General features: G+C 37.0%; 1 protein-coding gene across 10 annotated transcripts in view; it reads right to left on the reverse strand.

Moving 5' to 3' along the window:
- The window catches only part of MCTP1 (multiple C2 and transmembrane domain containing 1), a 471,427-nt gene that overhangs the window by 305,568 nt on the left and 143,365 nt on the right, over positions 1–22,494 (reverse strand). For 2 of the 10 annotated variants that reach the window (XM_028520099.2, XM_036020550.1), the window contains exon 1: positions 12,580–12,797. The exons of the other annotated variants lie outside the window; for them this stretch is intronic. In XM_028520099.2, coding sequence (XP_028375900.1) covers positions 12,580–12,636 — 57 coding nt within the window. In that variant the 5' untranslated portion in view covers positions 12,637–12,797. Of the gene's footprint in view, positions 1–12,579; positions 12,798–22,494 lie in introns of those variants that run through there. 10 annotated transcript variants of the gene reach the window in all.

Consider the following 22,494-nt stretch of genomic DNA (forward strand, 5'->3'; position numbering starts at 1 on the left):
AATTTAAAAACAAAAAACAACCAGAACTGACAGAAAAATCAAACTGTCTGGAAGTACAACAAGCAAAGAGTTAAAGAAGAAACATTCACCCAGACCTGTAGGAGGGGTGGAGACAGGCACCCAGGCGGGGAGGACTCCTGGCAAGGCAGCAGCTGGAGGACCAGAGTAGGCAAGGCAGTGGCTGGTGGAACCAGCGAAGTGGCGGCGGCTGGTAGAGCAGGTGGTCCCACATTCGCATGCAGATGAACCAGGGGGAACAACTGAGGAACAAGACAACTGCAAAACCCAGGGCTCCAGCATGGGGAAATAAAGCCTCAAACCTCTGAAAACACTGGTGGGGGTTGAGGCAGCAGTAGAAGAAACTCCTAGCTTCACAGGAGTGTTCATTGGAGGGACCCACAGGGTCCTAGAATGTACACAAATCCACCCACCTGGGAATCAGCACCAGAAGAGCCCACTTTGCTTGTGGGTAGCAGGGGAAGTGAATGAAAACCATCAGAGAGTGGGGCAAGCGCCATTGTTCCCTCTCCGACCCCTTCCCCATATACAGTGGGACAACCCAGCCACATGGGTTGCCCTGCCCTGGTGAGCACCTAAGGCTCCACTCCTTATTGCATAACAGGCATACTGAGACAAAAAAAATTGGCCCAAATGAAAGAATAGATCAAAGCTCCAGAAAAAATACAACTAAGTGATGAAGAGATAGCTAACCTATCAGGTGCACAGTTCAAAACATTGGTGATCAGGATGCTCACAGAATTGGTTGAATTTAGCTGCAAATTAGATGAAAAAATGAAGGCAACACTAAGTGAAATGAAGGAAAATGAATAGGGAACCAACAGTGATGGGAAAGAAACTGGGATTCAAATCAATGGTGTAGACCATAAAGAAGAAAGAAACATTCAACCAGAAAAGAATGAAGAAACAAGAATTCAGAAAAAATGAGGAGAGGCTTAGGAACCTCCAGAACTTGTTTAAATGTTCCAACATCTGAATCATAGGGGTGCTGGAAGGAGAAGAGGAAGGACAAGAAACTGAAAACTTACTTGAACAAATAATAAAGGAGAACTTCCCCAATCTGGCAAAGAAAATAGACTTCCAGGAAGTCCAGGAAGCTCAGAGAGTCCCAAAGAAGTTGGACCCAAAGAGAAACACACCAAGACACATCATAATTACATTGCCCAAGATTAAAGATAAGGAGAGAATCTTAGAAGAAGCAAGAGAAAAGGATACAGTTACCCACATAGGAATTCCCATGAGACTGTCAGCTGATTTCTCAAAAGAGACCTTGCAGGCAAGAAGGGGCTGAAAAGAAATATCCCAAGTCATGAAAGGCAAGGACCTGCATCCAAGATTACTCTATCCAGCAAAGCTATCATTTAGAATGGAAGGGCAGATAAAGCGCTTCTCTGATAAGGTCAAGTGAAAGGAGTTCATCATCACCAAGCCCTTATTTTATGAAATGTTAAAGGGATTCATCTAAGAAAAAGAAGATAAAAAACAGTAAAATGAACAGTAAAATGACAGCAAACACACTTATTAACAACCACACCCAAAACAAAAACAAACTAAGCAAACAACTAGAATAGGAACAGAACCTCAGAAAGGGAGATCACACGGAGGGTTAGCAACAGGGGAGTGGGAAGGGGGGTAGGGGGGAATAGGTATAGAGAATAAGGAGCATAAATGGTAGGTAGAAAATAAACAGGGGGAGATTAAGAATAGTATACAAAATATAGAAGCCAAAGAACTTATATGTATGACCCATGGGCATGAACTAAAAGGTGGGGAATGTGAGCAGGAGGGGGTGTACAGGGCAGGGGGGTATAAAGGGGGAGAATAGGACAACTGTAATAGCATAATCAATAAAACATATTTTAAAAAAAGAAAAAAAACTATTCTCATACTCAGTGCTGAGCTCACATTATGAGGGGCTTACAGGGAGAGACCCTGAGGAAACAGCGTATTCCCATGTCCTAACCCACCCTCTTTCCAGAAAGTACAGTCACTGAAGGGGAATGTTTAACCTGTGTTTCTCAAGTGTGTTCTATGATGTGAATAGTAATACTTTGAAAATGGGTTCATTTGAAAAATATTGGGTTAAAGAATATTAAACAAAACTCTCTTTTAAAGTGTTTGCCTTTGCCTTCAGTGTGAATATCCAAAGGGGGAATTCCATATGCCATGTTTTCCAAAGTCATTTGACTATAGAATGCCATTTTTATACAACTAATATTCCAAAGAATACTCTGGAAAAGATCTGCCTCCCTCATTCTCCATAGCAGCTGCAAGTGAGAAGCCAAATAAGACAATCTTTGGTGGTTCTATCTAAAAAGAAAGAGGTCAGACCCTATTAACTAGTGTGGTCTGCAACTGGGCCGTCTCCTAAGGGGACCTGCCACCTGGAGCTACTTCCTCAGTGTGGCCACCCACTTCTGAAGGAGCCAGCAAGAGAGGCAATGGGGCTGAGGACTTCCAGTACATTACTACTTTGAAGACGAAGTACAGTTATCAGAATAGAGCATTGTTTAGTAAACATTTCCATTTATTTGATTAAATGATTCAAATAGCTGTATATATTGTCTACTAATACAATAATTTGCATTTCTGGAGTTTTTTGTCAGTTGGATGTAAGCATTTATTTTGAGGATCTAGAAATTCAGAGGGGATGGGAAACAATAGCCGGTCTTAGATGGGCACGAGTGGTTAGATGTGAACTCTTCTGTGTGAATGTGCGTGCATCTGCAGGGCCACGTGAGTAGACTACAGGTACATTTTCAAGTGTTAGGAAAAGCTTCTATGTAGAATCTGTGGTTAGCCACGCCCTTCCAAAAATATGGTTAAAAGTGTTTAGTGGCCAAAAGAAAATTAGGCCAAACTTAAATTGATTTATGCTGTGCATAATTAACATTTTAATAAGAAGTGGAAATCCAGTGCACCATCTGAATACTAAATTCAGATAATGATGGTCTCACTGACTCATGTAGTGAAAGTTTGCAGAGCCGCATATTAGGAGCCTCAAGTTCAGTGTGGCTCTGTTGGGAACTGGGTACATATAACCTTGGAAGAGTCATTTAATTTGCCTGTAACAGAATATTTTTTATTTGCAAAATGTGAGAGTTGAGTTAGTTGATCTCTAAGTCACCTTTTAAATCCAAAATTTGTGACTGTGAATTATATACTACTTAGGTAAAGGAGAGAATGATGGAAATTTTATAGCTGGTTCAATACTCTGCACTAATTTGAATTACTGAACTACACTTTTCAAAAAAAATTATGTTCAGTTGTTAGTTAACTTCTCTTTAATTTTTCTTCCAAAAACATCAATTAAGATAGTAAAATGTAATAGGAATTTTTCATGGAAATATAAAAATAATAGAGAAGAGAGCACAGTGTGAAAAGCATTCTAACACAGCAAATATAGTTTTCAGACCTTAGTTGCTTTTTGAATAAAATTATTAGTGTCTGATATACAAAAATCATCCAAATGGGGACTCTGCTTTTTGTTGCAAAAAATGGGCCAGGTAGAATCCAAAAATAGTACTATTTTTCCAATAGATTTGTTCCCATTGTCTAAAACTTGCATACATTTTGATCCTATTTAGTTGTGTTTGATCCAGTATTTTTACAGAAATGTTTCCTGTTTCTTTTTCTCCCTGAAAAACCTGAAACAATAACCACCTTAACATCCTCTCTTGAAAGTGGTGAGTATAAGAAGTCATATTCATCAGTATCAGTGGCTTCCTGGTAGTTATCTGGATACCTTTGGAATTGCAATGTACTTTTCAAAAGTCTTGAATATTAACATACTGTATAGTTAATCAATTATGTTAAATAGGTAATAAGGCTACAAAGTCTTCTGTCTGGTGTGTTAATGATTCTTTACAACTATTTACACATTTAGAGTACACATTTGCAAAGAGGAATCTGTCTATCTATCTATCTACCTATCTATCTATCTATCTATCTACCTATCTATCTATCATCTATCTACCGCATGAACACATCTCAAACTCCAGGTATGGGTTTAGCAAAACTTTTCAGCTGCTTTGGCTAACCTTGGAAGTAATTGTTCTAAATTAGGTTTCAAGATTTACAGCAGCCACTGAACTGAAAGTGAAAAAAAAAAACATAAAATAACCCTACCTTAAAATAGTTCTTAGTCTTTGGAAAATGTGAGAGGGGCTAGAGGATGATCTTGCCCTTGAGGGACGTTGGAAACGAGGCCCACACTGCACAATGCAGTGTTCAGGTGTGCTGCTGGCCAGAGGTAGTAACCTCTCTCTAATTGCTGACTTGGATCATGCCCTTTCTAAGGTAGAAAAATCACCTCCAGAAAACAGTGAGCCATAGGAATCAAATACATTCAAATAACAAAGGCACCTGTACAACGAGGAATACAACATCCTCGAATACCAAACACGTGCTGTTGTGTTTAAGACCAGGGAAAAGAAACCTATCAAATGACTTTTTTTGGTAATTAGGATTTTTTCTCTTTTGTGTGTGTGTGTGTGTGTGTGTCTTGTTTTTAGTGACTGCTTTGGGATCAAAATGTATAATTTTTCCAACAGAGTTTCTTTCATTGTCTAAAATTCAGATATATTTTGTGTTTGACTGAGTCTCTCTTTACAGGAAGATTTTCTGTGTTTCCCCCATTGGAAAACATGAAACAATAACCTCATAAATACTCCCTCTCAAAATCCATGGCATTTCCTAACCAAAGCTATTGGTTGCTAGTCATGAGGACGTTTAGGAGACCATCCCTCACAACTGACAGATTATGCCAAATAAATCTTGGTCCCCAGACTTCTTTGTTTGAACTCTCTGGGGAAATTTTATGAAAAAAATCTTCTGTTCAAAGATTGAAAAATATGTTTTTAACAAACAAGCATTAAAAATACTATTGTTTTCTTTGATACTCTGCCTCAGTTGTTTCTTCTGCATTTTGATTTTTTTCACAAGAAATTCTAAAATAGTTAAACTTTGACCACCCCATTAAAATAGACACTCAAATTTGACTTTTTAGTTTTATTATCTAATCTCTCTGTGTGTGTGTATAATCCATATAAATTATATATGAATATATCTGCACACATTTAGCTTTTAACTCAATGGAGTAAAGCAGTTATGGTACTTATGTGTATTAAAGAAACCCTAATATAAAACAGTGGGAAAGGCTTGTGGCAAGAAATGACTTACAGCCATATCAGTTCTACATTGAAAACCATCAGATGATAAAGTATGAGATGAACTGAGATAAACTTTCACATCTCACACATCATTCCCTTGTGTCCACATGCTCCCCGAGTGACAGCTTGGTCCCAATTCAGGTACATGAGCCATGACTCGGAGCAGATCTGAATATAAACCAATTTATCCCATCCATCCATCCATCCATCCATCCATCCATCCATCCATCCATCCATCCATTCACCCACCCACCTGTCCAGCCAAGCTGCCAGGAAGACAAACTGATGGCCTACTGTGTATTAGGCACTGTCCTAGCACTAACAGTACAGAACACTGTAAAGCAGGTTTTTGTTTGTAAGACCTGAGTACATGTGAGGTTTGAAAACTACCCAAGAATTTGAAGCATAATCTGTGGGGTCTTTGGAGGAAGCAGATCAAACTGAACCTAGTTATATAATGGACCTAAACTCCTGCTACCATTCTTCAGGGTGCTCCCCCACCCAGGTAGACTTCCAGCAGGACCTATTTAGGGAGTGTGCACTCTTCCTCTAAACACAAAAATTTCCACTAGCTTTCCTGGACTATTCACTATATACATTGAAAGCTGTTTCTCTCTCTCTCAAATAAAATAAATAAATAAATAATCTTTTCACATTGCCAGAGACTATGATCAGCTAGGAGAACTCTCAGTTATATCTGCTCATTCCAGACACAGTTTGCATTATTACTAGCCTCATCTTACATGAATTTCCAAATAAATTAATTTATTTCTCATTCATAAAGGTCTGGGTTTCACTAAGAACAAGAATGTTGAAGTCATCAGAAATGATTAAATATAGTAGCATTAAATATTTCTTTTTCTGTCTGTAGCACTTTACAGCAGTCATTTCATATTACTGGGATGTGTAGGGCTAACGGGAGGCAGCACAGAATATAGTTAAAAACTGTGTCTGCCTAGCTTCAATTCTGGTCAGTCTACTGTCACTTGTGTAATGTCAGGGATAAGTCACTTAATTTCTCTTTACTTCAATTTGTCCATCTGTAAAAAGGGGATGATAATAATCATAGTGCTCAAATCTCAGAAGGTGGTATTAAGAAATAAATAACATAGTTCATAAAAAGCTATTATGTAACCACACTGAAATGTTAGCCATTATTATTATTTTCCTCTTCGAGAGAAACACTTGCAGAGTGAATGATCTGGGACTTGATTTGTTATATCTGGGTATGCTGTAAATTGCCATGAATAAATATTAATCCTATTCCACTAGTAAAATGACTCAAGGGAGACCAAGTGACTAATTTGAGTACCTCTACCAAATTAAGATGGAATTAAAAACCAACAAACCATCTCTGAAGTTTTCTTCCTTAGGCTTCACCCAAAGGGATGCCCATCATAAAACTTGTCACTTATAACAATGGTACATCCACAGACTTGGAGTTCAAAGTGCTTCACCTGTCTTGATGTTCACAGGACACACTGCTCAATATTTACCAAGCACCTATGCGATGTGCGGGACTATTGTCTGGCACTGAAGTGTTTTCTCAACTTTGTGGATAGAAAAAGAAAATCAAAAGAAGGCAAGAGCTTCACTGTCGCCTCCAAAACCACAGGAGTGGTCAATATTACAAAAAAACAATGATTCCTCCTACCACATAGCCCAGGATTCTGTGCCTCACCACACACTACCCCATTGCATCTATATTTAACAAAGTTTTTAAGACCCTTACCTATTTATCACATTTGTTTTTCTTTATCTCTTAATGGTTACATAGCAGATTCATACAGTTCTTTGAATAAATAAACATAAACTTTATTACAAAACAAAGCTAGGATTTGTTCATAAGCTAGCATGATGATAGAATTTCATCATGTTATTTATTCACTTATTTATTGAAGATACAAGTTGGTCCTCAGGCTATGAAAATAGCATATGCCTTTCATGAGTTATCTTTTAATTAAAATAAATAGTGACCATGGATTCAATTCTTGGGAGTAAGGAATAACTCTTAGTAATACTAACAATACAAAAACAAAAGCTTTTAATTAACCTATCTTCTAATCTTAGAGATAAGAGGTTTTAAAGAAAAAAATTGACTTATGCATCTATTGCATTTATTAGTATAGTAGGATATAAGTCATTAACTTCTATAATAATGAAAAGTTGTCTTTTTCTCATTTAATGTTCCTAGAAAGAGTAGTGTCTCACAAATATAAAATAGACAGATAAATTTTAACAAAAGTGGTTGAAAGTCCATTGGTTGTTTAGATTTTCTTAATCTCTTCTTTTAAAAAAAAATCAAAGTGGCTATTCTGCATTTATGATAACATTCACTCTCTCTGGCAGGGCTTGACAATTGTAATGGTTATTACATCCTGATGGAAGATGTAAGGCACTTGCAGAGTGACGAGCATTGTCTGTGGATCATTAGCTAATCTTTTAAAATTAGTTTATTGTTCAATTACAGTTGTCTGCATTTACCCCTCACCACCCTCCCCCCACCCCAGCCAAACCCACCTCCCTCTCTTGCTTCCACCCTCCTTGGTTTTGTCCATGTGTCCTTTATACTTGTTCCTGAAAACTCTTCCTCCCATTATCCCCTCCCACCTCCCCTCTGGTTACTGTCAGATTGTTCTTAATTTCAATGTCTAGTTATAGTTTGCTTTCTTTTTTCTTTTGTTGATTAAGTTCCTGTTAAAGGTGAGATCGTATGGCATTTGTCCCTCACCACCTGGCTTATTTCACTTAGTATAATGCTCTCCAGTTCTATCCATGCTGTCATAAAGGGTAGGAGCTCTTTCTCTCTCTCTGCTATATGGTATTCCATTGTGTAAATGTACCATAGTTTTTTGATCCACTCATCTATTGATGAGGCACTTAAGTTGCTTCCAGCACTTGGCTATTGTAAATTGTGCTGCTATGAACATTGGGGTGCATGGTTTTTTTGGATTGGTGTTTCAGGGTTCTTAGGGTATAATGGTCAATTAATATTGGACAAAGGGAGAAGGTTATGAAATGGAGTAAAAATAGACTCTTCAACAAATGGTGTTGGGAGATGTAGACAGATACATGTAAAAAAAATGAAACTTGATCACCAACTTATACCATACACAAAAATAAATCCAGGTGGATAAAAGACTTAAATATAAGTCATGACACCATAAAAGTCCTTCAGGAGAACATAGGCAGGAAAATCTCAGACATTCTATGCAGCAAAATCTTCACTGATATATCCCCTAGAGCAAAGGACATAAAGGAAAAAATAAACAAATAGGACCTCATCGAATTAAAAAGCTTCTGCATGGCTAAAGAAAACAGCATTAAAATGAAAAGAGAACCAACTATATGGGAAACTATATTCACCAATGACACCTCAGACAAGGGTTTGATCTGCAAAATATGTAAAGAACTCACATGACTCCACTCCAGGAAGACAAACAACCCAATTAAAAAATGGGCAAAAGACTCTAAACAGATGCTTCTCCAAGGAGAACATACAGAGGGCGCAGAGGCATCGCTAGCCATCAGAGAGATGCAAATTAAAATCAAAATGAGATACCACCTCACACCTGTCAGAATGGCCATCATAAACAGATCGACAAACACGTGTTGGAGAGGATATGGGGAAAAGGGAACCCTAGTGCACTGTTGGTGAGAAAGCAGACTGGTGCAGCCACTGTGGAAAATAGTATGGAATTTCCTCAGAAAACTAAAAATGGAACTGTCTAATCTCTTCTTAAGGACAAGCTCTTGGAGAAATCCCTTTTTGCTACTTTCAACAAACATATCAAAACAATCCACCATACTACCTGCAATTTTAAAAACTAAAAAACTGACTTTTATAATTCAATTCCCAAGAGTAAGGTCTTGGAGGCTTCTACTGTGGCAAGAGCTACAAGATTACAAGTCAGATGTTAGAGTTTGATTATCATTCCACCAATCCATGCTCCATTAAACTAGATCCTAAAAAGAATCCTCAGCCCATAAAATATGTAGATGTGGACATATATATGTCTTCTATGAAATATTCTTCAAGGATATAGCTTCCTATAAGGATATTCATCAATATATACACACATGTATGTATACCTATCTGTGCACATACACATATACATATATGTATATATACATAACATGTGTATATGTGTATTTTAAAACCCTTAGCAATAGGACTGAAAAAACAGCTAGTCTTCTGATCAACTTCTAGCTAAGTGGGCAGATAGAAAGGCCCAGATTTAGGTCTTGACTCAGACTGCCTGAGTGAAACTAAGCACCTTTCTTTCTTTTTCTTTTTTTAATTCTCACCCAAAGACATGCTTATTGATTTCAGAGGCAGGGAAAGAGAGGGAGAGAGAGAGAGAAAGAAACATTGATGTGAGAGAGAAACATCGACTGGGCACCTCTCTTATGCATCCCCACTGGGAACCAAACCTACAACCCAACCATGTACCCTGACTGGGAATCAAACCCATGACCTTTTGGTTTACAGGACAATGCTTCAACCAACTGAGCCACACCAGCCAGAGCAGGCTCCTTTTTTAACCCTTCTAGGCCTTAGTTCCCTTATTTGTGAAATGAGAAAATATATGACATCTAAGTTCCCTTGCAAATACATAATTTTGTATATCTTACTTTGTGATAGTGATATTTGTAAACTCTGTAGAGTTCAAAAACACTTTCTCTCCAGCTCTCTCAATTGATCTGCATAACTGATTTTCAGAGGTGGGTAGGGGTGTTATCACTACTTAATTTTTTCCTAGCAAGTGTTCTGCTTTGTTATCCAGCAGGATTCACTGGAGACAGTAGGGTCTAAAGCACCATCCAGAAAGATTTCATTTTTAGGAGTCAGAACAAATACTCCCTTAAAAAATTTCCTCCTACTCAGTGGTTCCTTATCATGAATCATTTAAAGTCTTATTTAAAAGAAAAATATTTAAAAAGCAAGAGAAAATACCATGCCATGTGCTTCTGCCAATGCAGTCCCTAATGGAGGACAATCATGTCAATTTTAGGTTGAAAATAAAATTTAATTGCCACTTGATAAATATCGTTTGCATGAAGATGAGTTTCCCTGAGCGACTGCAAATTTTAAGAGAGCACTGGGACTTAGGTAAAATTGGGTTTTCATTTTTGGAGCTTATCTTTGTAAAATATGTCTCTATGAGTTGGAAATTATCAGGGAAAATAGTTTTCAGAGGGGGAAAAAAAGGCCCTCATTACTAAAAAGAAATATTCTGAATCCAGAGTGGAATTCTGAGTATCTTTGATGTGTTGTCAGCTGCCTTACTTCAGGGAGACAGAAAGCAATTCCAGAAATATGTCAAACAATTTATGGTTGATAAAGCACAATAAAAATTGTGGTATTATTTCATCTTTGCAATAACCCTGTAAGGTAGGTAAGGTTATCCCACCCAAGCACCCAATTATTCTTAATCACAGGTTATCTAAAAGACTAATTTTTGCCATTATATCTAACCTCTTTCTGACTTCTTTTCTCATCAAAACCATTAGGAAAGGCAAGAACTGCAACACTACAATATTTGTGTTTGCTCACCACTTCCCTTCTCTTTCCCTGCCCATTACCCATATGCCCCTTCTGCCCATCACTACCTTCTTGCAAAGAGGCATGAAAACAGCCAAAGGCAGCAGGAAACAGAAATGAGGGAGGAGAAACAAGATGCCTCCATAGTTTTTTATTACCAGTTGCCGTACAATGTCATAAATAACTAAGTGCATATTTGAAAGAACATATTATAAAAACTTGATTTTACAACATTTTATTAGTCTAAGTTGTCGTTCATAACAACAGTTTGTATAACCCATAATTAATCTGAAACAATGCAAAGTGCAATAAGACTTGTTTTTGTCATGATGTAGATATATTACATTGTGTTCTTTTTATTGGCATTTGTTCACAAGTAACATAAGAAAAAATTCTCAAGCAGGATCCTTAACTCGCCAGAATAGCTTCCTCCCTGTCCTAGCAGAAAAGTGGAGGTTGATATATCTCTAGCATCAGGATGTTCTACTTATAACATCTGATATCCTAATCTTTTGGGCTCTGTGACTTTTCACCAGGCAACGTCCCAAGGGTTCTCACAGTACTAAATCATTTCCTTTAAAGTTTTTCTGTTCCAATTTGGAATACTATCTTCAAATACGTTTAGAAGTTGAACTAGTTTTAACTTTCCCTGCAAAAAAGAGGAAAACTAGATGGTTTCCATCAGTTCATTTACCCTTTCACCTTTGCAAAAACATGGGTTATTGAATATGTATCTAATAAAAAGTAATTTCCATACTGTGTCTGAATCTAGCAGTTTTGTAATGGGTATAATTTTGAGCAGAAATGAAGCAGTCTCTAAGCATGATAGTGAGGCAACTAAAAAAAAGAGAAAGTATGCTAAAGCCAACTGCCATTAAGCATACAAAACTCCTCAATTCATTAATATCTTTCAAATTTACGGCTGGAGCTCTCACAATCAAATTAACCTTTTCTACTTCAAAAGAATTCAAAGGCCTTAAATGTAAACATTCAAAATTACGTGACACCAAACACCATCTTCAGCTCTAACTAGATGTTATTTCCTTAATCAATTAAAAACAAAACAAAACAACATTCCTGTCTTTCACATCAACCTCTTGGCAGCAAGCTTAAGGAATTTTTGAAAACCTCTCATTCACTTCTCCGTCTACAGATTTCTGTATCCTGACAATTTATATATGAGTGTCTCTGACAGCCACCAAGGAAGAGGGTCTTTTGATAAAGTCATACACATTTTAGAATAAACAGATCAATCAGAAGTTTATAACTATGGGGCCTTTCACTTAAATAGAAAGCCAAATGTGAAGGTTGACAGACTTTCACTACTTTTCAACGTCAAGCTTTCTAATGATTACTAAGACTACTTTTTATTTCAATGGAGGTATGTAGCTGTAGAGCTATGATTCTTTAGAATAAAATCCAAGCATAATCATGTGAATTTTTTTTGCATGTTTCACCTTTTAAGCAAGATCATGAGATCATAGAGAATAAAAAGATAAATAAAAAGGATCTGGCCTGGCACTGCTTAATCCTCAAATATATACATATACATGTATATATATTTGAGAATTTTATATATATTATATGTATAATATATATATGAAACTACTACAATGGTTCTATATCTCAGGCACATGTTTTTCACAAAAAATTGTAAAAGCAATAGCTATCTATTAAATTAAATATCTTATAATGGATTATACTATAAGTTTGAAATTAGAATCTCCAATGCCACCTTCAATATCCTGTGAGAAGGCATTTTCTGAGCCATAATCATGTTCTAAAACTGCCAGGTTAATTCAAGGCTGCCACAATACAATGAGTAAACCAAAATATAAAACTTACCTTATTATAAATAAGTGGCAAATTGCAGGCACTTCTCAGCTTGCAGCTATCTAGCATAGTTGATTAGAAAGAAACAAAACATCTTTCACTCCAGTGAGAGAGCTGCACACTAAGGCTTTCCTTACTGAATCCCAGCAAGGGACGCTGTCTGCCTCCCAGGACTAGTAACAGCTTCTTTGCAGAGAGCACTTGCTGCTCTGAAATGCAGTGACTTAGAATGAAATTAAAAGGAACCCGTGATGTTTAAATACCATTGCTTCACATTCACAGGATATGACTCAACTCTCTTTCAGACCAGTAGGGGTAGAGTTTCCCTTTGCAAAACTGTTAGATTATATAACAAACATCACACTGGGGGTCCTTAAGTGTTTACAAACTAACACTTAAACTGTTCACCTGTAAAACATACCTTTTTAGTAATTAACCTCTTCCCTGTGGCACAAGCCACAAACAGAAAGGAGAATAATAACAGGGCACAAAGAAAAATGCTTCTGCTTGCGCTCTGCAGTGAATTAATTTAATGTTACTAAATGTATGTGAACTTATTGGCATCTTGACAGAGATATAAAAAGAAAAGAGGCACCCTAAAGTCACTAACATTCCCATCAGCGCAAAAACAATGTGTAGAGTAAAACTCTATTTTAACTTGCAAGAGGTAACAATTCCATACAACACAGTAGCATCTCCTTCACTAAGTAGAGAATTGGAAGCACATTTTCATGGTCTGCTGTTGCTGATTCCCACAGAAATCTCATCCTGTGCTGTCATTACCTTGTGATACTCACTCTGCCTACCTCTCTAACTCTGAGCTCTTCATCTGGGTTGTGAGCATTTCTGAAGAAACATAACTGATGCCACAACTCCTCTAGGAAATGTAGCAATTTTCTGTGCTTTCTCTCCCCTCTTAAGCCGTATGAAGCTTGGTTGCATGTTAAATCATAATGTATGGATACCTCCGTCAATAAATGCGATAGACTTATACCCTTGGAGAAAAATCTACTACATAAATTCAATTGCCAGCAACATCATCAAGGATAAAAAGATTAAAAAAAACACATATGTCAATAATACCAAGTAGACGAAAATTATCTAAACAAGGACTATTCAATATAAGGTAACTACATATGTAATTTAAACATTTTAATGGTCACATTAGAGCAAGTATAGGAAATGGAGCTGCTAAAGAACTTAACTGCATGACCCCCGTATATGAACAAAGAAGGGGTGATCACTGGAGGTATTTGGGGTGTGCTGTATGGAGGAGGCAAAAAGGGAAAAATTGGGACAACTGTGATAGCATAATCAATTTTTTTAAAAAGAAAAAGGAAATGTAAAATTAATTTTAATGTCTACCTCAGTATATCTAAAATATTACAATTTCAATATTTAATCAATATAAAATTAAATATTTTACAATTTTTGTACTAGTCTTAGAGATCTGATATGTATTTTACATTTATAGTACATTTTAATTGGAACTGGCTACATTTGACTGCTCAATAGCCACACATGGCTTGCAGCTACCACATTAGAGAGCAGAAGTCTGGAGTCTGAGGTTCACTCTTAATCCTCAGGCTGCAGTTTCAGATAGGTTTCTCCTTACCATCTTACCTGAAATGACCTTGCCCAATTACTTTCTACCTCATGATCCTTTTAATTTCCATTATAGTGCATCACAGCCCGAACTTTCTCCTTTATGCATTTGTTTACTTCTTTATAATATGTGGCCCCTAACAATAATGTAGGAAAGCTGAGGGCAGAGACCTTGGTATAGTCAATATTTGGGCCCCAGCCTCTGGCATGGTAACTCACACATAGCAGAATATAATGAACATTACTTTATAAATGAATAAATAAAATATACAACTTGTGCTATAGTTTGCTAAATGATCTATCATATATCTGATTTTTTAACAAATATATTGGATAATACTTTTGTGCATTGAAAAATTCTCTTTTTTATAATGTTAATGATCTTCAACCTGTAACATGCTTTATTTTCATACACAATATTATACATAAACATTATTATTCTAGCAAAGATTTGAAAAGGTACTTATAAGAATGATTTGGTCCTTATAAATCTGAATACCTATAAGACATTTATCGGGAACATTGATATATCGGTCTGACCAGCATATGTCTCCTCCTTTTGGTATCATCATCCTCATTTTTATCTGGCAAGTCACCCACTCTTTCCTCCTCGGTCCACATGTTTTTAGCCATGATGAGTTGGCCCCAGAAGCAGGCATGTGATCCACGATCAATCAGTGTATACTAGCCACAGAGCTACAGTAACAGGGTCAAGAATGGGCATGTGACCCAAGCTAATTCAGTGAAAGCCAACCCCTCCACTTTCGCTGATTCTGGGAAAGAGGTTGTTCAGTTTGTAGAACATAAGTCTGGAACTGCTGGTTGACATATCTGCTATCTATGAAGTAAGGCTGTCTGAAAAAGAGGCCATCCCCGAGAAAAACAGTCAAAGATGTGAAGGCAGATAACAAACCACACAACTGTAGTTCCTAGGTCTGGCCATGCATCAGTTCACATCTGTCCTCGGCAATGATGATGGATGTAGTAGACTGTTTACTATAGAATTTTATTTAATAGTGAAAAACTGAAAACTTTGAAATAGGCCATGAACAATGGAAGAGTTAAATAAAAAATGGATTAACCATACAAAGGAATATTGTGTAGCTATTAGAAAGTACCAGGGTATCTTGGCATACTGACAAGCAAAGCTCCTTTAAAAAAAAACCTGACCTGTTTAAATGGAAATAACATGTTACAAAAAACACATTATCCCAGTAGTTATGGGTACATAAATTTTACATGCAAATTCATGGAAAAGTGCTTGGATGGCTGCACACCAATTGTGGACAAGTGGTTACATGTGGGGAAGAGATTTGAAATAAGAAAGTGATGGGAGACCAATTTTGCTCAGCTTATTACCAACTGCATAAATCTGATAAAATTAAAAATAATTTATATATTATCTAGGTAATTTGAAAAGAATATGTTACTTTAAAAATAATTATTTGCTATTTTATATCTCTATATTGAACTACATTATTGTCATTCTAACTGGGCTACTATTCTTTATTTTTTATGAAAAAACAACCTAACAGAAAGCAGAGTACTCTTCTCTCCCCCACTGTCTCCATTCTTTACCAGCCCAAATTTATGCATTTGCTGTTTGCTGTCTGGCTAGACACATGCCGAGACAGAGACTAAGGAGAGAGGGAGTCAGGAACAGAGAGCAAGCTACATTAAGATCTCCGATGAGCCTTCTAACATTGGCCAACATCTTCATATTTGTTTTTTATCTTGACCCCTTGAAATCTCTTTTATTGATTTCAATAAAGTACAGCTTGGATTTACTCAACTGTCAACATAACAGCCAAATGTTTATAACAATATGCCTTATGTTAATTGTTAGCCTTGAATCAAAGTAAATAAATTTGCTTATTATCAATTCATTGAAAAACTTCTCATCTCTGAATTGGGCACAATTACTTTCCTAATTAACATAAAACCTAAACCCTTTACTGCTTTTTTGGCTTACTCTAGTCCTCCAAAATCTTCATGTTATCTTAGATATGTGCATACAATGTCATGCTTTTGCATTCCCTTTGATTTCTACAGTATTCCTTCTTTGAAAATTACACAGCTAAAGATGCTTGAAGGCTGAGGCAGGAGTTGGGGTCCTTCTGATACCAGAATTTGAATTGATACAGTGCTGGCAAACTGATGAGCTTGTCAAGCAGTGAGTGCTGCTCTATTTTATTCTCAAAGCCCACTTATCCCAGTGTCCTACAGCTCCTATCTGAAACTTCCAGTGTGTTGACTTCCTCCTTTCATCCTGCTTGCCTCCACTTAAAATGTTAACTTTATACCAAATATGCTTCAGATTTTCTGGAAGAAATAAAATATTACAGATACAATTAAAGCCCCCAGATTCCCCTACCTATTGCATCTCTTCCCCTTCTCTCCAAAGGTAAACATGCTAGAGGGCTATCTTTCATCATTCCATACATCTTTTTATATTTGTGTTAAATATCTCTGTATCCCTAACATGTTGATGCATGTTTTAAGTTTTATAAAATACAATCATAGTATATAGATCCTTTGATTAATTAATTTTTGCTTCACATTATCTTCTTGGGATTTACAAGCAGTTCTATATAATTTTGTTCTTTTTTAACTGCTATATAGCATTCTAATCCATTCATCCATTCTCCTGTTAGTGGATATTCAGGCTGTCTCTAATTTATTGTTATTGCTAAACTACTCTATTTATTATAAATGTCCAAGAATTTCTTTAAAAAATATATACCTAGGAATGAAATTATAAGGTCATAGGATATGCACAGCTTCATCTTTACTAATATTGCCAAACTATATCTCAACCTAATTAGACTAACAGTTCAATGAGCAAAAATTCTCCACAGTTCTGATCTTCCAGACTTTAACATTTTTGCCACTTATTTATGATTGGTATAGGATCTTAAGGTTTTAATTTGGTTTCCCTGATGACTACTGAAGTTGACATCTTATTATTATTGGCCTTTTTCCTATTGGGTTGTTTGTCCTTCCTCTATTTTGGGTAGGACTATGTATATTATAGTTTTACTCTTTTGTCAGTTATAAGTTATAGATATCACCCTTTGGTGTGTCTGTTTTATCATCGCGTATTTTATTGTTTATTATCTTAAAATTTATTTTTTAATAAAATTTCACTTTTTAGTTATTTATATATTTTGCTATTATAATGTGCACTTATTTGCCTAATTTTTTAGGGTAAAATAAGGATGAGCATTATACATAATTATAATGATAGCATACCACGGGTATTGTAATGGGTACAACAAGCCTGTGTATAATGTACAAAAAACTGTGGCTGTGCATTATACATGGCAAAATAAAGTACCTATATTTTTTGAGTCAAAAATATGGTGAAAATTGAGTGGCCCTCAGTCATTATTCCTGACACACTCTCAACATTAATGTCAGACTGCATATCTAAAGGGGAACTAAGAGAGTTCCTATTTCCAATAAAAAGTTCAGTTCATCATATGCTGAGCACCTGCGCTATGCCCTGCACTATGTTGAAGGGTATAAACATGAACTATAAACATGAACTGGTGCATATAATCAGAAAATATACAGTCTAATTGAGTGAAAAAAAACTTGTAAGCAAAGGAGGATGATGACGAAATGGAGAAGTGACTGTGTGCCAGAGTATGCTAATTCAGTATTTAACAGTAGTTTAATAGGATGGAGTAAATGTTGTCATGAGATATATACAAGGTGTTATATGGGAGCAGAGAGAAAAGAAAATATAATTATTCTCTTGCACCCCAAAGATCATTCAAAATATAAAATGGCCAAATTTGAGGTAGTATGGACCTGTGAGATATAGTAAGAACTACAACTGACATTTTTATTTTCTCAAGCAGATCTCTTTTCCCAAATAGATCACTCATAAATTAATCCTAATTTACTGAATTAAGGGGCCTTGGCTGGTGTGGCTCAGTGGATTGAGTGCAGCCCGATGAACCAAATGGTCACAGGTTCAATTCCTAGTCAGGGCACAGGCCTGGGTTGTGGGCCAGGTCCCCCATAGGGGGCATGTGAGAGGTAACCACACATTAATGTTTTTCTCCCTCTTTTCCTCCCTCCCCCTCTCTCTAAAAATAAATAAATAAAAATCTCAAAAAAAAAAGAATTAAATTAGGAATGAAATTATAAGGTCATAGGATATGCACAGCTTCGTCTTTACTAACATTGCCAAACTACATCTCAACCTAATTAGACTAATTCAACCTAATTCAACAAGCAAAAAATCTCTACGATTCTGATCTTCCTAAAAATAAATAAATAAAAATCTTTAAAAAGGAGAATTAAGGGACTGGCTGATTATTCATTTGAAAAAAAAATGCTTCCTTGGGAAACATTCATGTTTACAATTAGTGATTCAATTACACAATGACATTGTCTGTATTTACAAGAGACAAAATTTTAAAGGAAAAGCCAGCTGTTCTTAGGAATCATAACAAATGACATACCTTCCTGTATCAGATTATTCTTTCTAACCCTGAGGTTAAAAATAAGCTCTTATTCCTTGAAGAAGTTCCATGGTAAAACATTTGTAAACGAAGCAACCACATTCATCTTTTTGGTAAATATGATGCTCACATTATATTTCTCTCGGTGTAGGCAATATCTATCACTTTAAAAAATGTAGAACAAGGGAGGACTTAATATTCTTCACTGAGGAAGAAGAACGACTCAGGCCAGAAGCAGAGGAGGGAGGCCTGCAGCAGCACACATTCCCTGAGGAAAGATTAAGGGTATCCAGTTTCCTTAAGGCTGTGAGCTTTACAGTGTAGTCTTCCTATCACTGCAGCCCTCTGTGACATGCAAGTTAAATGTGCTTTGTCAGTACTTGGGGTGACAATGAAATGAACTTGGAAATGAGAAAATAAGACTATCTAAGAATTAAACTTTGAAATAAAAATATAGTAGGTCAGAGCATACAGATAAATGAAAGCAGCTTCAATTGTCAGAATGATGGAAACTCAAAAGCCTTCAGACATGCACATTACCGGGAGGTAATGCAGATCAAAGTCTGGGATCTGGTGGGGACCACAAGCGAGTTGAATGACGGGCAGGCCTCAGGCCTCATCTAAAGGGGACAGCCTCTGCTCAGCTGCAGGGTACTGCCCTAATATGGGAAGGGCCCCAGAAGGCCAGATCTCTGGATTTTTCAAGAGAGGCTAGAAATCTGGGTTATTATATAAATACTCCTAATATTTAAATCTTAATCTCTCTACTGTGTAAAAGATTAAAAAATAAAAAGCTTTTGAAGGCCAAATGTACCCTGTGGACAGGCAGTTTTGGACTCTTAGGCTGAATGAACACAACCTCTGGCATGGAAATAATCTGATAGAAAGACATAGTCCAGACAAGGAAATAGGTTCAAAACACTCTCCAAAGCAAGTCTAGGAAGTGACCATTAAAACGCTGGGAGCTAGTGCTCTGGGCTGGTGGCATGTCCCTTTTAATTGTACATCTGCGTCTAATTTCATTAAACATGTGGCTCTAAGAACAAACTGTTTTTCTGATTCCACACTCACTAAGCTGCTTTCTGATTAAAATTTGGTATCTCATTTAAATGCTTTCAAGGAGAACTTGCTGGAAACTGGAGGGACTGAGGGACCTGAGGAGCAACTCAGCAGCGATGTGTCATTATAAATTAATAAACTGACAGCCTGGTTAGAGATGTTGCCTGCTCATAGGCACAAAATGGGCTGGGTGGGGACACTAGCTGCCAGGCCCCGGCAGTTTCACTTCCTGTTGTAACTGGAAACATTGGCATTCTGATCCCATGCATTAGTCCTATAAGCTTTGTTAATCTGAGTCCAGCTCTTGGGGACAGATGGGCTCTGAAACTGCTGACAAGAAAGGTTTCTGGGCCCACATGGCTGTGGGCCAAACCATGGATAGTGGCAAATTCCCTAACTCAAGTCTTCCCTGCAAGGCCTCTTGGGAGCTCAAGTAATTTCTCTTATAGCCTCACTTACCCTCACTCTGCCCCCATGGCCATCTCTTCCCAAGGATCCCTGCCTGGTTCTATGAAAGTCCAAAAATGACCTAGAAGTACGAAGTGAAGAATTAAACATAGTCCTGGCTGGTTTGCTCAGTTGGTTGGAGCATCATCTCGTACACCAAGGGGTTGCAAGTTCAATCCCCAGTCAGGGCACATACCTAGGTTGTAGGTTCAATCCCTGGCTGGGGCTTGTACAAGAGGCAACCGATCAACGTTTCTCTCTTATATCGATGTCTCTCTCTCTTTCTCTCTCAAATCAATAAAAACATATCTTCAGGTGAAGATTCAAAAAAGAATTAAAGATAAAGCCCAATGAACAGGCACAGAAAGCTCACAAAAATTAAAATATATACTTGTAACCATTGGCCCTAGAAAACAGGCACTGTGCTATATACTTACTATAGACCATACCATCCCATCCCATGTAATACTTCAGAAACTCGATAAAGCAGCTCCTACTTTGGGCAATCATTCTATTTTTAAAAGAGGGAAACAGGCTTAAGGAGATTAACCTGACCTCTTTTACACAGCTAACAAGTAGTAGAGTTGGGATAAGCACATGTACCATCAAACACTACACTGTTTTTTGTATACTTTATTTCACTTAAAAAACAAACAAACAACCCAACATAAATTGTTATATGTCAGACACTGTTCTAAATACTTTACAAACATTAGGTAATGTCTTCCTTATAATATGAAATGGACATGAAAATATGCCTTTTTCTAATAAGGAAACTGAGGCAAAGAGAAGTGAATGAACTTGCCTCGGATGATGCCGCTAGCAAGCAACACGGCTGGGATTCACAGCCCAGTAGTCTGGCTCCAGGACCCCTGCTCTCAGTCTCTGTGCTGTTCTCACAGTGGTCCTGGAGAAGGATTGATGATGCTCCTGATTTTCCAGTTTCAACTTCAGTACTATTGCAGGTACAGTTTTTCAGGAGGATGAATAGACCCACAAGGGAAAGAAATCTCTTATGTCAAATCATTTCTCTTTATTATATATCAATTAGAGAAACTACAGTTCTTATATATTTGAGAAATACAGAGCAAGTAATAACCATAAAACACTACAGCCCTGTATACAATCATTCTTTGGAGATATATCCAAGGAGGGTGACAAATTTAAGTCTATTTTTTTTTCTTCACTACTACAGAGGAAATGGAAGAAATACTTTTTATTTCTGCATTTGTAAATCCTGGGAGATAAAGACTGGAAACTTTTGAGAAATCTAAGATGAAACAAACATTCCAAAGTTTAATTTAAGAGCCAATTTGTCTTAGAACTGAGAAAATATAATTTCAGAATAAAAGTACATTGAACATAAAAAATCAATGTGGCTACCTCCCATTTTAAGCCAAACTTTCTGTTAAACTTTAAATGGAACTTTCAGATCCATAAATTGCCAACATTTATTGAGAATAATACTTTGGAATTGATTTAGTGAAAATTACATCTGACTCATATTGTAAATGTGAAGAAAACATTCCTACTTAGATAGAAAGAAAGGCCTTCCTTGGTTCCTATACCACTTAATTCAATTTAGACCCTTTCATCCAGGGTCTAAAAAGGTAGCTCCATCCTGAATTCAGAAAGTCTTTTTAGGACCTGAATCTGTTTTGTTCCCCTACCATCTCTGCTTTTTGACTTCATCCATAAATTCTTTCAGGAACCGTCCACCTTGGGAGACAGAAGGTGCTACTACCAGCATGTAAGGTGGCACAGAGCAAAGAAGGACCACACCGACGATCCTCCTTTCTCTCAGCCCCTGTTCTCCAGAACAGTCCAGCCATTTTGCTGAACACATTTTACATAGTCTGGTCATCAAAACATAGCTTACTCCCCTAGTAATACTTCCTCCTAGTCCTTACACTTCATAGAATCCCCAACATAGCCCACGAAGTATTAAAGAGAATTGTCCTGGAATAGGAACCACCCGTTTGTACTAAAAGAAATAGGAAGAGTACAAAAGGAAAAGACTTGGACACTATTGACAATCTAAGGATAGCAAACAGGCCAAGAAGGCTATTTAGTTGCAAATGCAGCTTTTGAGAGAGAGGAACATCCATGTGAGAGAGAAATATCGATCAGTTGCCACCCCTATCTGCCTGGATTGGACCCACGACATTTTGATGTATGGGGTGATACTCCAACCAACTGAGCCACCTGGTCAGGGCCTTTTTTATATACTCTTATATAAAAATTTTTGTTGTATTTTTCCACCACCATTTAGTCCCCTTTTACCCACTCCCCACTACCATCACCCACAGTTGTCCATGTCCATGAATCTTTTCTCCTTTTT

The sequence above is a fragment of the Phyllostomus discolor genome, chromosome 3 (assembly GCF_004126475.2).
Source record: "Phyllostomus discolor isolate MPI-MPIP mPhyDis1 chromosome 3, mPhyDis1.pri.v3, whole genome shotgun sequence".
NCBI lineage: Eukaryota > Metazoa > Chordata > Mammalia > Chiroptera > Phyllostomidae > Phyllostomus > Phyllostomus discolor.